Genomic DNA, 16,052 nt, shown 5'->3' on the forward strand with positions numbered 1-16,052 from the left:
ATAGTACTTGACATTGTCACTAATGGCCAGTACTGGGCCTGAAAGGACAATCTGGTTGTGATGTACAGACCAGCTCACCCAGTGAACACTGCTATACAACCACAGGTAGAGACCTACACATTTGTGGCAAGGGGATGAACGTTCGAGAAGAAGCTACTGTGTCTTACTAATGTGACTGGTAGTAGAGGCTGCTAAGGATGTGTATTCTCCAAAACACTCCCCCTCATATAGCAGAGATGGTTATCAGCTAAAGCAGTTGGAACAGATATGCAACAGATACAGATGTTCCATATGCATTTACCACATTAAAATCTCTATCAAAGTTCTGGAAGCTGCCTCTGACTGGTGTTACTTTTCAGGATCACTGCACTGCAAAAACCCCATCAGGTACAGTCCACTTTAACAGTCCACTTTTTCATAACAGTGCTTTTTTGCTTAGAAGTCAATGCTGTTTAGACCTACGTTGACTTACCTTAGACACTTGTTTGCAGGACACCTATCAAATTTGCTGTACATCACTACTGGTATTTCAAGCAGATAACAGACCTACAAGCCATGAGAACACACTGGTACATCTTTATTCTCACCTGGCCAGTGTTCACCTCTCAGCTGCAACCACAGCTCAAAGAAGCAACTCAGAGCATGGGACCTGGATGACGTCTGCATGATTGGAAGTTCAGTGATGCTCTTTTCCAGATAGTATCTGAGTTGCAGAATTCCCAGCTAGTTTTTGGTTACTTATTTGTGCAGAGCTACTATTCTGCCTACTCTGACTCTGCATGTGCAACACAGGATTTGAACTTCTATTTCTTCTTATTCCTTTTTCTGTTGGATGCTCCTTCTTTTACTCCACTGTCCTCATTCCAACACTAACAGGCTGCACATTTATGCTTCCCACAATTAGTTGCACCATCACACCAGATCCCTCTTGTTTTGATTTGTTCTGCTTTGTTTAAGATTACCCCTTCTCTCTAGCATGACTCTTGTATTTCTCTTCCTGGTATTGAAGATGTCTACCACATCACAGAAATTTGATACTGAGCAAATCTCTTCTACGGTTTCTATTTTCAGGAAGATGTGGAATCTCTTCATTGTAAAGATGACACTCATAGACACTAGGCCACTCACTGAACCACATCTTACAAAAATGGGTTCTGCCAAAGCAGGGCTCACAAAGTTTCAAAATATTTTTGGCAAGCACTGTTCTAAAATTCAGCTCTCCTCTTGCTAGGCTAAAATCTATTAAAAAGCTTTGCCAATACCATGAAATATTTTGGCTGTAACACACCTATTTTAAGTTTAATCTCAATTTCTGTTTTTAGTGAGGTATCACTGGATGAGAAAAACAAATGAAACACAACAAGCAGTAGGAACTGCATCAACCCTTGCTCTGCATCAAACCATTTCTCCCTTATTTTGCACCTCATAAACCAAGGAAATTAGAAAATTTCATTTATGCACCTACTTTGTATTCTGGGGGTATCCTTGCTCCAAATCCAAAGGCTGGAAACATTTTGTCACTGGAAAAGAACAAAGAAGAGTTCCCACAGAGAAATGCATTTTGCTACAATAAACATTTATTCTTCTGTAAGCATTCATCAAAAATGCAAAGCAGCAAAATGGCACAGAAAAGTCTTTTAGGTGAAGAGTGTAACATAGCAGAATGGAAGGATTAAGTATTAGAGAAGGTGGAGTGTATGCTGGCCAGATGGATAAGTGACATAGGAGATTTTTCAGGTGAACTCCTAGTATGGAAGTTAAAAGCACTTGGAGAACACCAATGAATCAAGATATCTTGCACTTCTCCCACAAATGCAATAACAGACCCATATTACCTCCTCTTTTTTACTATCTGGTTGTAGTGTAAGAGGGAGTTGTCTAACAGCCTGTGACAACAGATTTATTTAATATAAATATGGATGTGGGCCCCCCCCCCCCCCCAGCTCAAAAAATGGGTTTAGTGAAGAGATGACTGTAATTAAAAGTGTTTGCAAATGTGGGTTCTTACAGCTGTCCAGGTGCAAAAGAAATTTCCTAAAATATTCAAAAATTCAACCCCAGAAACTTGCAGGTTCTGTAAGGCTTTCCACCTGTATCATTAGTACTCCCACTAAAACATGAAATTATTTTCAATAGGTATAGATTAACTGATAACCTAGCAAATGTGGTGGCATGGTAAATTTGCTTCCAAACACTATGGTGAGGTTGTTCCACTCCAATTAGATCTATGGAGACAAAAAATCCTGATTCAGAGGACCTGGAAGCTTCAAGGCTGTTAATACCCTTTCAGAAATGCAGTAATGTCTCACACAGCCCACGTCCTGTCAAGTTGCCTCTTCCCAGATGGCAATGTAGAAAACAACAAGCTGTAAGGAATGTCTCGTCCCTGAGTCAGCAAAGCACTTGATCACACACTTGAGGTTAACAATTCACCCAAACATATGCTTAACTCCAAACACATCCTGAAGCCCCTTTGAAGTCACTGAACTGTGCTCCAGTGCTCTGATGAATCAAATCCCTCATAGGTTTATCTGATTCTGCTTACAGAGTTTCAGGGCCTTTGGAAAAGTTGAGTTCCTGTCAACATTACTGACACTTTCAGAAATCAAAAAAGGGGCAGCAACTTCAAGTGATTTTGTATAGTTCAAGACATTGCCACACCAAGTGTCAAGTGAGTAACACACTTCCCAGCCATACTCAAGACAGAGAACAGCACCCATTAAACTCGCCAGGCCATGTTGTCTGCTATAGCCTGAAAAACACCATGACATTTCTGATACAAGCCACGATACAAGCCCCCTCCCACCCCGAAGCTGGAGTTGCCACCAACTAGAGAATAGATAGAGAAATATTCACTGGGAAACAGTAATTATTGTCGTCTGATGGCTCAGCTCGCACAATTGTTGTTCTGCTACAAAATTTAGTTGCCACATAAATCTTGGGAGCACAATACTGTGTACCATATGTTACACTGCGTGACAATGGATCTTGGAAAGGAGGACTAACATAATTTGCATGGTAATGAAACATTTTTTTTCCCAGAGATGTCAGAAACAAAGTAGCTGCTGACATTTAATGCTAACCACCTGCTGATAGCTTTCTCTTTGATTAAACACCCCCGGAAGTGGGGAAGCCCTTATAAATAGATACAGATGAGATTTCAGGCACACATTTAGAGGCAAAGAAATAGGAGGCCATTAGAAAAGAGTCTGAGGGGAGAAAAAAATCTTGTTTTACATCAACAATTAAGCCATGGTTGCATTAGAGAATCAAACCTGTGGAGCTGCACTTTAATTGGTTTTGGGTGAGAGCAAATAAAGACTAAAACAGTTTTACTTAGGTGGAAAGTGTCCAAGTTCAATAGTGCAATCCAGAAAGCTGACATGGGCGGCAATTACCCAGCCTGGGAGATGTCTAAACCCGTACAGCGACCACATTTGTCCCGTAAAGTTCCTTGAGTGTAAGTAAGTGTAGGGAATCTTGTAACTGCAGCTCCATCTTCTGTTCTGCTATAAGTCAGAGACTTGCACTGAGCAATACCTCCAGCAGACTGGATTCTCCTGGTGGCAAGACTCCCCCATTCCCAAGCACACAGCAGCTCAGCCCCAACAGGAAGCTATTCTGCACCAGGGCACTTTTCCACCATATCCTCAGGACGCCTCCCGCTGTGTCTGAATCTCCCATGTCTCCTTTTTGAGTAAGAGCCATGTACTGCTCTACAATTGCCTTGAGACAGAGTAAAGCTTGATCATGTGCACCCTCGAGATGGGATTCCACATGACTGCATGAACTCCTAGAGAGGAGGGGTGTCCTGACAGCTACTCCCATGCGTAATGCCTTCTCTCATGCCACTCAGGTAGCACCATGCTCAGTGAGCTTGGCTTCCCCTTGGGAAGATCCTCATTTTCCAAAATTTATACACGTAGCTCCTGTTTTCTGATCCAAGCTGCTGGGACCAAGGAATTAACTTCCATGTGTTCCCAGAGGCTGACCTTCAAGGGAAGAAGGGAGCCTTTTGATCATCACAACTGACAAGCCATGCACAAAATAGATGATTATGGTATCCTCTGACAAAACCTCAAAAACTGTGGCCGACAGCTTTCAGAATAAATTCCAATTTTAATGTAAACAATAGTTTTCCTCCTATCACATAAAACAAGGTGTTTAGGTAATATAAAGGACTCACTCTGAAGCAAGTACATTGGCTCACTGACAAATCTTTACAAAATTACTCTCTTGCATTGTCTTTGCATTTTATCCAGTTCGGTGTTTCACACAGGTTCCCTTGAAAATTAAAGTTAAGTAAAAATTAAAGTGAAGTTAAGGTTAAAATTAAGAAGTACTTGACATGAAAATGAAAAAAGCAAAAGCATTGGATTTTGATTTTATATTTGGTTATGTAAGGTCTGTGACTAGTCATGCAAGCATAGATGCTTATGTCTGCTTGTACATTTTCCTGTCAAACAGGCATATATTACGGAAAGACACCAAAGACTGAACAGATCTGGATTATACCCTGAATGTAAAATCAAGGACAGAGTTCAGGTTCAGAGTTTGTATTGGTAAATGTAAATTAATGAGCTGAATTAATGTCAGGACTCAAAGACTGCAGTCTTCTAAGCAGAAATATAACCAGTTAAAGACCCTGAGTAACACCTCAACAGTAACATAATGCACAGGAGAGAATGACTTCTGAAAATATCCTGTATAATCCTTTTGGAACAATGCTCAGTTTTAGTCACCCATTTTTCAAGCTATCTAGTGGAAACAGAGGAAGCAAAATGACAAATCAATACATTAATAAGGGCACAGAAGAGAGATTTCAATAAGCTGTACTGCACAGAAAGGAGAAGAGACTAACAAAGGCAACAGTAAGGTTTTGTAAATTAGCAAGTGATACAGATAATGATATCTTGTTCTGTTTCACTAGGAAGCCAATAGTAACTGGAAGGTAAGAAATATACTTAAAGATAAGAAGACAAAAGAATGAAGATTTTAAAAATCATGTCTCATTAACTACTGGTGGCCTCTGACATGCAGTATCATTGAGACCTGGAGTTCAGCTTTATTCTGAGGATTTTCTTTTCCTAGTAACAAGGAGCAGTATTTAGATGAAATTGTTCCACTGGGTGAAATTATTTTATAATCAGGCATTACAGAGTCTTTTGCAACTTCCTGTGAAGCTGCTGGCTTAGATGGTGCTGGAGATAGAGCTGGCTACTCGTCAGTGTGACAACACCTGTACTCAGAAAGGAAAACAAGAGCTGCCAGGACTAAGTTACCTGAAGATTAGTTCCTTTTTAAAATATAAATTGGGAATCTAATTTCTTACTGCATGGAGTAAATGTAGGGGGGAAAATGGCCTAAATCTTTCTATATGCCACTTATTGCCGCTTTTTCTGAAAATGAACTTCTAGCTAGCGACACAGGTGGCTTCTTAAAGAGCCTCAGCATGAAAACCTGTTCACTTTAAACTGCAGCATAGTTGAAGTAGTTGTACTAAAGATACAGTTAAAGAGGAAGAAAAAAAAGAAACACTGGGAATATAAAAGCAACACTAAAAACCCATTTTTGGTTTCAAGCGACCAAGAATCTTAAATTTGCAGCTCCTTGAAATTCTTGCAAGGAATATAACTGTTTAGAATCCCTGGGATTCTACAAATTACAAGCTGTCACTTGTAATTTCAGTTTGGGGTCAGATCAGAATTACCAGGAAGATATTTTTAAAGTGCAACACTAGATGCAGCAAAATCAATTACTTTGCCTTTCATTTCCAATTCCAGTCTTAAAGGAATAAACCGTGAATCTCCTCTGCTCTACACACTTTTCCAGTGATAAAATTAGATATTTTTCCTCTGTTAAAAAGAAATTTCAAATTGCCATAATAAAAGGGGAGTGCATGTTACAAGGGGAGTGCCTGTTACAAGGGGAGTGCCTGTTACACAAGGGATTGGGGAGAGGGAGAGGAGAGGACAGGGGTAGGGAAGGGAAGGGGAGGGAACAGGAAAGGGGAAGAAGGAAAAGGAAAAGAAAAATGAGAAAACAGAAAATGACACAAACAAAATAAAGCCTTATCTAAACTCAATTAAAATTGCAATCTTTCATGTTCAAGGAGTGAACTGGAGGAAAATGAGCTGAATTAAGTGTTTCTTTTCTAAAGCATATGAATGAATCATGTTCCTGAGTGTATTATTTAGTACTTAGAAGGGCTCGATGCCAGTAGATTCTGAATCATGACAGCTTACAGGGATTAGCAGCAGTTCCAAAGAAAATACAGAAATCATTTGAAATATTTAAACTTCTTCAGTTCTTGCTTTGCAAGCAGAGCTAGGTAAATAAAGGACATGATATGTATGATCAGATAGGGCCAAAAAACCCTGTTTGAGTGGAAGGGACAAGAGCCCATCTGCTTCATCCCCTGCAGTCCTGCACACCCACTCTCACTCCTCCCGGTTGGTGGGGATAGAGCCAGGCTGTGGTCCAGCTCTGTCTGCCCCCTGCCTGAGTCAGAATGACCACAAGAGTTTGGCAGCAGCAGGGTTTCCTCCCCATAAAGAGTACTCTGCTCTGAGGGACTGCTTCGCTCTCACAACATATCCACTGTGGGGTTGTGCCTGGTTCGATACAACCACATCTCTGATTCTGGCTGGGTTACTGTGCGTTTATTCAAACCTGCACCGTACGTAACAAGGCTTAGCATCCAGTTCATAATGCATGGTGCTTTTAAAGGAATGAACCGATCATCATGCATCTTGGTAACAGAGCTAGGAGCATGCAAATCAATAGCAAGTCACTGCAACAGCTATACTGTTTGGACTGTCATCGACAGAGATGCTGCACAATCATACTGCAAAATCCTTACATTTAAATTCATTCACTATCTTTAATTACAGCTCTTAGTCACCTTAGGGGAGCTGGAATCTGCTGAATACAGAGAAATAGATACTGTCATGTAATTGGGTTTCAAGAATATGAGAGAAGTGCCTGTCTCACCTGCGAGGGAAATAATTAATGAAGCAGGGGATACAGATTCCCTGAAGCTAACTGCTGAAAGGCATCAACATGAAATAACTAACAAAGCCAAGTCCAGGTACAATAGATTTAAACTTTCCCTTGTTAACATTTGAAGAACAGCAAAAGAAGCTCTGCAGGGCAAAAACAGAAAGCAAACTCAGAAATTCCTAGACTGGGGAAAAGTAAATACCTACAGAAAAAAAAATCATCAGAGCTTGAGAGAGGAGTGGGTTAAGCAAAACAAAATGACAAAAAGATATATTACTAGAAGAATAACCTAATAAAATAGCATACTCAGGAACCAAAATGTCATGCTTCCCTGTTAGATGACAAATAAATTGCAATGACCTGATTTATATGACCCAATTCAGTAAAAGGTATCATGAAAAAGTGGGATGTCATAAGTGGGAATAAAGTAGGGAAGGGGATGCTGTGAAAGGCTACTCTGAGTTACATTTAACTTATGAACCCAGGCAGTTTCCAGACAATCTTATGAATTGTAAGAGGTTGCCAGTATGCCCTTGTAGCTTCCAAAACCTTAACTATAGTAAATTGGCTATGTGGCACCATATATGGAAAACTGTACCATGACTGACAAGGTCATTCTTATACAGACTGTAATTTTGGAAGATTAAAACTTGGCATGACTTGAAGACTACACTAGGCAGCAGGCTGATCCCATCACAAAACATGCAGATCATGGGCAACCTCAAACAAAACAGTACTGGGGCTCTTCCTTCTTGAAGCACAGTGTAGCTTTCTAGTTTGACGGTGTACTGCATTAAGCGACCTCTAGAACAAAAGCTTTTGCTAACCAATTTTGTCATTTTTTACAAATAATAGTGAAAATGGTTGGTCAGAGAATTTCCTCTGCAAACAAATTCTATCAGAAAAATATCTATGTATAAAGGATGTGCTGGGAAGAGGGGAATACAGGTCTGTGTTGGCATAAGTATGCAGGGAGGTTCTGGGAGAGAAATTTCTCATCAAATGCTCTCAGGATACAAATGAGTTTTCTAGGATGAGCATGATAAAACTGTTATAGAGATTACATTGTGATTTAACATGGCAAAATGAGTAGTTGATGTAATTTTACTAAAATCAGAATGACATCCAGTCAAAATTAAGAACATTATCAAAACAAGCTACAGAAAAAGTTTAAGTGAAATGTGCTGATAACTAAACACTCAGCAAGGCATCATTGAATATGCAGGAGGAAACAGGCAAATGCTCTCTGTTTTCTGCTGATTTGGAATCTCTGATCAAGGCTGATTTCACATTAATTTGAAAGGGATGCTGAGAATTAAGGGCGGGCCATTTTTAACTGAGAGCAATATGATCCACAAATATCCTGCTATGGTCTACTCAAGCAAAAGGTGTCCAGTTTCTCCAAAAAGAAGCAAACATGCAAGAGATTTAGAAGATGGTATTCATTTATGGACTGATGGGTTTTCAAATGGGAATAATTGACAGCTTTGCTACATTCTATTATAGAGTGGATGACTAGAATAATTACATCCTTAACAAAGCAGGGAGGAAATTCACGCTTCTGAAATTGTGGAAATGGTTGTGTTGATTGCAAATGTACCAGATACCAAACTGTTGGCACATTTGACATCAGGAAAAATGACACAACAAATTGCTGTCTCCTTTATTTATGCTTACATATTTATACTTATTAATACGAATAACTAGTCTCTACACCACTAGGTGATCTGGTATTTTAGACAGTTTGTAGGGTTTTGTATTTCGAATCATTCTCTTCAGAAAGAGATGCTGACAGAGAAATCACAAAGGTACCAGTCTGCATAGTACTGGCAAAGTGTCAGCTACTGAACAGAACAAAGCTCGTCCTCAGAGGAGAAAAAAATAGTAAAGACTGCCTAGAAAAGCCCTGTAGAAGGTTCTGATTTTGATGTATCCACCAGCTGACAGAATGCAGCAGGGTGGAGGAATAGCACACAGAGGAAGAAGTTGTTTTGCTAAGAAACTTGGAAGGAACTGCTTATGACTGATACACTGACACAGGCAGTGACTGCCTGGCAGAACAGGCAGTGTAAAGAGACACAAAGATGAAAACTTGGTAAGGGAAAAGACAGAGCTGTAAAAACTGTCAGTATCTGACCAGATATAGGGCAGCTGCAGATTCATATATACATATAAGTATATGAATATGAACTGTTATGAAATCCCCTTCCCAACACAGTTGTAGTAGACTAAATCTCCTGTACTAATTCTTGGGATAAAAAGTGGTGACTGTAGAAACTCCTCTTTGGCATCAGTCACCAAATATAAGTCAGCAGACACTGCAGAGGCACACACTAAATATGTGTATGCGGGTACTATATAATCGTACCAACCTAGGTCTTCAACTGTTAAATCCAAGGGTTTTCAATCCAGCTTGGTGATTAAAAGTATTAGCAAGCCCTTTTTCTCCTGTGCTGTTCTAGTTCTGGGTTATCCAAATACTTCAGCATGTTTACCCACACCTGAGATAATGCTTAATGATCAACATAAGCTACAAGTTTTTCTTCACAGGCTATTGTTCTTCTGGTTTTCTTTTGTTTTCTGTCCATGTAAATTTGGTCCTATTAAAGCACTAAATTAAAAGATTCATGTCTTTTCCCCATGGTTTTAAAATTTGTTTAGATATGCTAATCAGCTTTTTTGCTTAAGAGCCTCCAGAAAGGTTGTTTCTGTAATTAAAGTGATAAAGAGATATGGTAAATAATTAATCATATTTTTTATTTATTGATCTGCATGGGTAGATTAAATTTTAACATCTATGGTTCTACATAGTGATTTCATTAAAATTCAATGTTGCATGTAGTGCCAGTTACTCTAGGCATCAATCTTTTGTCCCAGTTTTAATGAACTACTATTATATTACCATCTCAACCAAAGGAAGTTCCTGCTTTTCTCCTTGTCTCTGCCCAAATTACGTCAAGGTATTTAATTCAGAGCCCGCCAGACAAGTAACTCTCTCAGACTCTTCATCGACAAGCCCAGACACAGCTTCAGGATGAATGACCTGGTAAGTAATTCTCAGGGACAAGGCTCCAGAAGTAAAAAACACACTGCAAGGTTTAAACTCCGGAAACTTTTTTTCCACCTAAAGCCTCAATTCAGAACACAGCATTTAGTTACCTACTGATCTTTGTATTTGGGACCAGTTGCACTGATTTATACAAATCTTCTGCAGCATGTAGTGCATCGCATTTATACTTTGTCCTCTTCTTCCTCCCTGACTGTCCACTGCTGGCTACCTCAGGAAATGTGTTTCTGGGATAGATGGGCTTTTTATCTGACTTAGTTTGACTGCCCTTAGTTTTTTTCCATTCTTAGATCTTCACTGAAAGGGATATGCTAGACTGGGAACTCTTTCTCCTTTCAAAATTTCCCTTCTTAATTTTCAAGTGCACTTTACTGCATGAAGGAAGGAAGCTTTTGTACATGATTTTCAATCAGAGTGAATGCACTCCCTCAGGCCTAAAATACTGAAGAAGAAAAAATAACTAGCAAATTTTGCATTCTGTTAGCTACTGCTGCAATTCATTGATTGCAGAAGAATTCATTGATTGTTGAGACCCAGACTGACTTCAGGACTTTCCTATCTTTTTGTGGAATGTGGCCAGTCTAAATATTTTAGAGATATTCTACACATAAATTATTTCTACATTTTGTAGGAGTAATGTACTCTCTGCCCATTAATGGCCTTTGGGGATATTGCTAGACAAGTGTGTTTTACACAAGCAGTTTATTTGTTAACATACAATCTTAGCATAAATGTCAGTTTTTGGGAGCTACTTGAGTATTTAAAGACTTTATTTGCCTAAATGAAAAAGGGCATTAGCATCAGGAAATTGATAATATTTACTTCCTACGTGTTTCAAGGGCTCTTGAAAAAAAAAAAAATAAAAAGAAAAAGGAATAAAAGGGGAGGATGGGGAAAGAAGTGCCAGTGTGAGTTTGTGACCAGCTATGCTGGTCTTCAAACAAGTGTTAATTCCAAAGCGGAGATCCCTTCTAATACCCATCAGCACAAGTTCCTCTAAATTCTCTAAGCAACAACAAAAAAGCAATAAAATGCAGTATTTTTAAGAGTTAACAGACATATTTAAAATAATTAAGAACTAACTTCTGAAATATATTTTGAATACAAATTAAATGAGGACCAATTTTATGGTATCATTTTGCAAAGCTATGTGGTAGAACACAGAAACATAAGCAGAACAGGGACTGACCATCAAGAATGGGAAGTTTCACAAATATCCAATGCAACAAATGCTTTAAGTATTTGAAGATACATCTTTTGTCTTTTTCAAAATAGAAGTATTGATTTGACCATATAATAGTCAACGCTTACCTTTGTGAGTGCTTTTTATTAATCCAGTAAAGACTTCTGAATTTATGTACAAACATGTGCAAAAATTAATCATAAAGATAATCCATATATATGTGAGATACTGAACCGTTTAACATTTGGGTGTGGGAGGAACAATTAGCAGGAAAGTCTGAATCCAGTGAAAACTCTGTCTTAGTGCCATCTATATTTTGCATAATACTTCAATGTTTGCTTGAGTCAGGCTAAATTCGATGAGATTAGATAATAAGCTCTAGTGTCTTGCTGAATCAGGACAGAGATTTTAATGCAAAAATAAATATTTAATGTTACATAACAAGATTCTTATTAAGCAGAAGGGAAAGGTGAGCTACTAACTGCAGAAATCAGATTTCAAACTGAGGATCAGATTTTGCAGGTCCTGCCATGAGCTTCACTCACAATACCATCATTAAAACCTGTAATAATGTAACATAACTGAGGAAGTATTTCAGCTTTTTGCATTCCATGTATGTAACAACATTTATTGTAAGAAAGAAGCTATTTTCAGCCCCTTTCCAACACATTTTCAAGTTAGAAAGAATGAAAGATGAGCTACACTCATGGCTAGTTGGTTGTATTCCAGCACTGGTAAAACAAATCTTCAAGATCAAAGGGCCAGCCATTTTAATAAATTGTGTGCACTATTGTTATTGTGACTTATGGCTTTGATCTGCAGAGAGGGAACCAAAAAAATGGCACAAAAGAGAAACGATTTTTTTCCTGTATGGTTAAGCATTAACCATACGTATTACATATATCTACATCTAATAAATATATATTGTAAACATACCTATATATTTATACTGATATGGGAAAAAAAATTCCAGGCGTATACATCTATACCTTGGTATAGAGCTCTGTGTGCCTACATGAGAGATTCACAGCAAAACTACACCTATCTGAGGAAATGTACTTGTTTCATCTAGAGACAGAAGTTTTCACAGAAGTTTCCAGATTGTGATACTGGAAACAGACTTACGAACATGCCCGTATATTTGCTGAGGGCACATCCCGGCACTATTCGGGTGCTGGTTCTTGCCTACACAAAGCAGCTGTGCTTTACTTTGAGGCTCACAAGCATGGTCTCCCCACTGTTACTCAGACTGCGCATCTTCTTGCAGAGCACAGGAGCTATGTCCCTGTCCACATGCCTCAGTTTCTTTTGATGGAAGCCAGGATGTGTGAAGGTGATGGGAGAAGAGGTAGGCCAGGTCCTGACTTGCAGTCAGGACACAGCCAACCCTTCTGCTGGGATGGAGCGGGAAGAAAGCATTCCCCGATTCCCCAGTTTAGCCATAGGCTTCTCTGGCTTACAAAGAATTGTTGTTCTATGCTGAACATGAGCAGTTTCATGATGCAAAGGAAGAGTATTTGGGGAGCAGTTGCCATGGAGAACAGGAGCCATCTAAAATTATTATCACATATCTTACAGAAATTCATGGTTTACATGACATAAGATCCTGGTTCATAAGTCTGATATTTTAACTGTTGAATCATTTTGTCTTTCTTCATGTCTGGGTATTCAACCAGCAGAATCTTTCAAAAACACCTACCATTCATCCTGTAAAAGCTGCATTCTCCTGAAGGGGTCTCCATTGGTCTCCAAAATGAAGGGTTGGCCAAAACCACTGTGCAGAGTTGGTGAAGGTAAGAAGAGAGGTCCTAAGCCAGCTGTAGTGCATGAGGAGACACCTATAACCTCACCTGTATTATATACATTTGGCAACTCATTGCTCAAAACATGTAGAGGGAACTCATGCACATTTGGCAGTGATCAGGTAAACTAATTTTTTAGAATCCTGGCAAGGCTGATACTGTTGGTAGGGAGAAACCACTTCATTTGACTTCTGATCCAGAGAACACAGTACTAAAATTACTGAGGTAAAGAATGAATATGGAATGAGGCAGAAGCAGTTCCTTTTGATATCAAATACTTCAGTGCCCAATGATTTTTTATCATTTTCATCTATTTCTCTATGCTACAAATAAGGCTGAGTAGACCTGCTTAATTTCAAGACAAAATTGTAACAGTGATATAATTCTTTATATAAAGGAAAGCTTGTGGAAATGTTTAAATGGATATGTATATTTCTCACTTATTGCTTTACTATGTCCGCTTTTAACATTCATGAGTAATTTATCTTAAAATAAATTATTCTCCTTGGAGCTGTCTGCTTATTTTACACAATAGTTTCAGTAATAAGTTTTTAATGCATTTTCCCCTTTCCAGTATTTCAAACTACATTTTAGAGCCTAACTCCTTAAAACTAATGAATGTTTCTTCTTCTTTTATGATCCATTGCTGTTGTTGCTTAGCCACTGATTATATCACGTACAAACTTTATCTTCTCTCTTATGACAAATGTTGTTATAGTCTGAAACAATTCCATCACATAAAAAGTATTAAGTCTTTTGTGCCAGTGAACAGCTCTTACATTTCCTGTACCATTATCAGATTGGCCTATTCCTTCAGGACTGCAGCGTTTCCACAATCAGGTAAATAATCAAAGTCTATTTCTCATTCTCTGAATATTGCTGATGAAAGAATGAATGTTATTCTTTCATGCTTAACTACGCAGAACAGGGCTATTCATTTAACTGTTTCAGGAGTCCCTGAACCGTGAAGATAAATGGGCTTTTGGATGAGCAGGGATTATTCCACTGTATCAAGGGATGTGAGGCAGCACTTAATTTGGAGGATTAACTGCTTAGGGTTACATTATGTTAGGCTGATAAGTACAGAAACCTACATTATGAGAAGACTTGGCTTGAATGTATTTTCCGTGGTTTGGACTGAAATGATTGCTGGGTACAAATTATAAAATTTCAGGTAAGAGCACTGCCATCTTTGTAGGCTTGTTCTTTAATCTTACCGAAGACATGCCCCCGTGCAAATGATGAGCATTCTGGCTCTAAACAGCCTTTAGGTTCAGTGAGCCCCTGCTTTTCACTTCTGGCTGATCTTTACCTGGGAACATAAATATTCCTTCAGCATTTGAAGCACAACTGAGTTCATTGGAGCAGTAACGGATCTGTGCTGCATTTCAGACTTTCAACTCATTTAAAAATCTAAATACGGAAGATTTCACAGAATCACAGAATGGTTGAGGTGAGAAGAGACCTCTGGAGATCATCTAGTCCAACCTCCCTGCTTAAGCAGAGTCTCCTAGAGCACATTACTCAGGATCGTATCCAGCTGGCTTTTGAATATCTCTAGGGAAGAAGACTCCACAAGCTCTCTGAGCAAGCTGTTTCAGTGCTCAGACACCCTCAGGGCAAAGATTTTTTTCCACGTATTCAGACAGAACCTCCTGTCTTGCAGTTTATGCCCATTGCCTTTTGTCCTTTTGCTGGGCATCACTGAGAAGAGTCTGGGAGTATTACAAACAAAACGAACTCCCACATAGAACCTGTAAATTACCCTGTGAGAAGGTTTGCTTCTCTTAATTTTGTTTTCTTTAGAGAAATTATTGTAAGGTTTAATTTCCAGCCTATTGGATCCAACACACGCAGGTATAAAAAGAGGTCCTCATTTGGCATTTTTCCTCAGAAAGCACTGATCACGTTGAATCAACTTGTCCATGGGCATGTATTTATAGTGTCACAACTTGAGAGCATGTATCAGTCAAACACATGCCAGAAAAGTGTCACTTCCCCAGGACAAGAAAATCTGGCTTTTGTTCACTCCGAGTCCATAGCTTGTAGGACCTTAGTTGTGCTGACTAGCAGCAACAGCAATATTTTGTAGCACAATAGAAGTGAATGAAGCTGATGATTTCATTTTAAAATGGCTAGTATTTTTCACATTGATTAGAATATGCTATATTGAGAGAAGAATCCTGATTTTGGATTAATATCTCCATACAGGACGGTCTGGGTCACTTAACTATTTCATTTTCTTAACAAATGCACCTTAAGTGGTGAAATAAATAAATTAAAAAAAATCTGTGTGCATGAACCAGCTCTTACTTCTTATTCCTTTCATTATTTTTTAGTATATTAATCCACTGAATTATTATTAGCATTTATTAAATTAATGGATAATCACTGTGGAATTATCAGCTCACTTACAATAAAATATTAATTTTTTCAGACTCATTGACTGCATTTAACCATCAAATTCTTACAGAAATTGTATCATGGCAGTATATTCCTCATTTTTTTTCAAGAAGGCATTTCATTACCATGCAAATGACAGTGCCTCTGAGCAGGCTAATTAGCATATGTGACATGTAACATATAAACCACAGTATTAAGTCCCTCCAGAATTTATTCAGAAAGTATAATCAAATTTGACTGGAAATACCGTTGTTTTTTTGAGATCTGACATTTACACATGGCAAAGTGGTGGGTGGATGTCTATTACATGTGCAAAGACGAGAAAGAATAATTGTGTAAGATACTATGCATCACCAGCAAAGAAAGAACATTTAAAGGAAATGTACTTGGTAATTAGATTAACAATGGGCAATTAATCTGATAGAGACAGACAGTCTATTTAAAAGCAACAGAAGTACATAATGTAATCAAAGCATATTTGGCCCAATTACTTGCGTTTTTTTATTTATTTACTGTCTTGTTGTGTGCACATATTATCAGGATCTTTTAATATTAATTTTGAAAGATATTGTGATATTTGAGAGGCTAACAGAAC

At 38.5% G+C, this 16,052-nt stretch overlaps 1 protein-coding gene across 2 annotated transcripts in view; it reads right to left on the minus strand.

Moving 5' to 3' along the window:
• The window catches only part of CPNE4 (copine 4), a 235,874-nt gene that overhangs the window by 21,747 nt on the left and 198,075 nt on the right, over positions 1–16,052 (minus strand). For both annotated transcript variants that reach the window (XM_035317055.1, XM_035317054.1), the window contains exon 12: positions 1,466–1,520. In XM_035317055.1, the coding sequence (XP_035172946.1) occupies positions 1,466–1,520 (55 nt within the window). The remainder of the gene's footprint in view (positions 1–1,465; positions 1,521–16,052) is intronic.

The sequence above is a fragment of the Oxyura jamaicensis genome, chromosome 2 (genome assembly GCF_011077185.1).
Source record: "Oxyura jamaicensis isolate SHBP4307 breed ruddy duck chromosome 2, BPBGC_Ojam_1.0, whole genome shotgun sequence".
NCBI lineage: Eukaryota > Metazoa > Chordata > Aves > Anseriformes > Anatidae > Oxyura > Oxyura jamaicensis.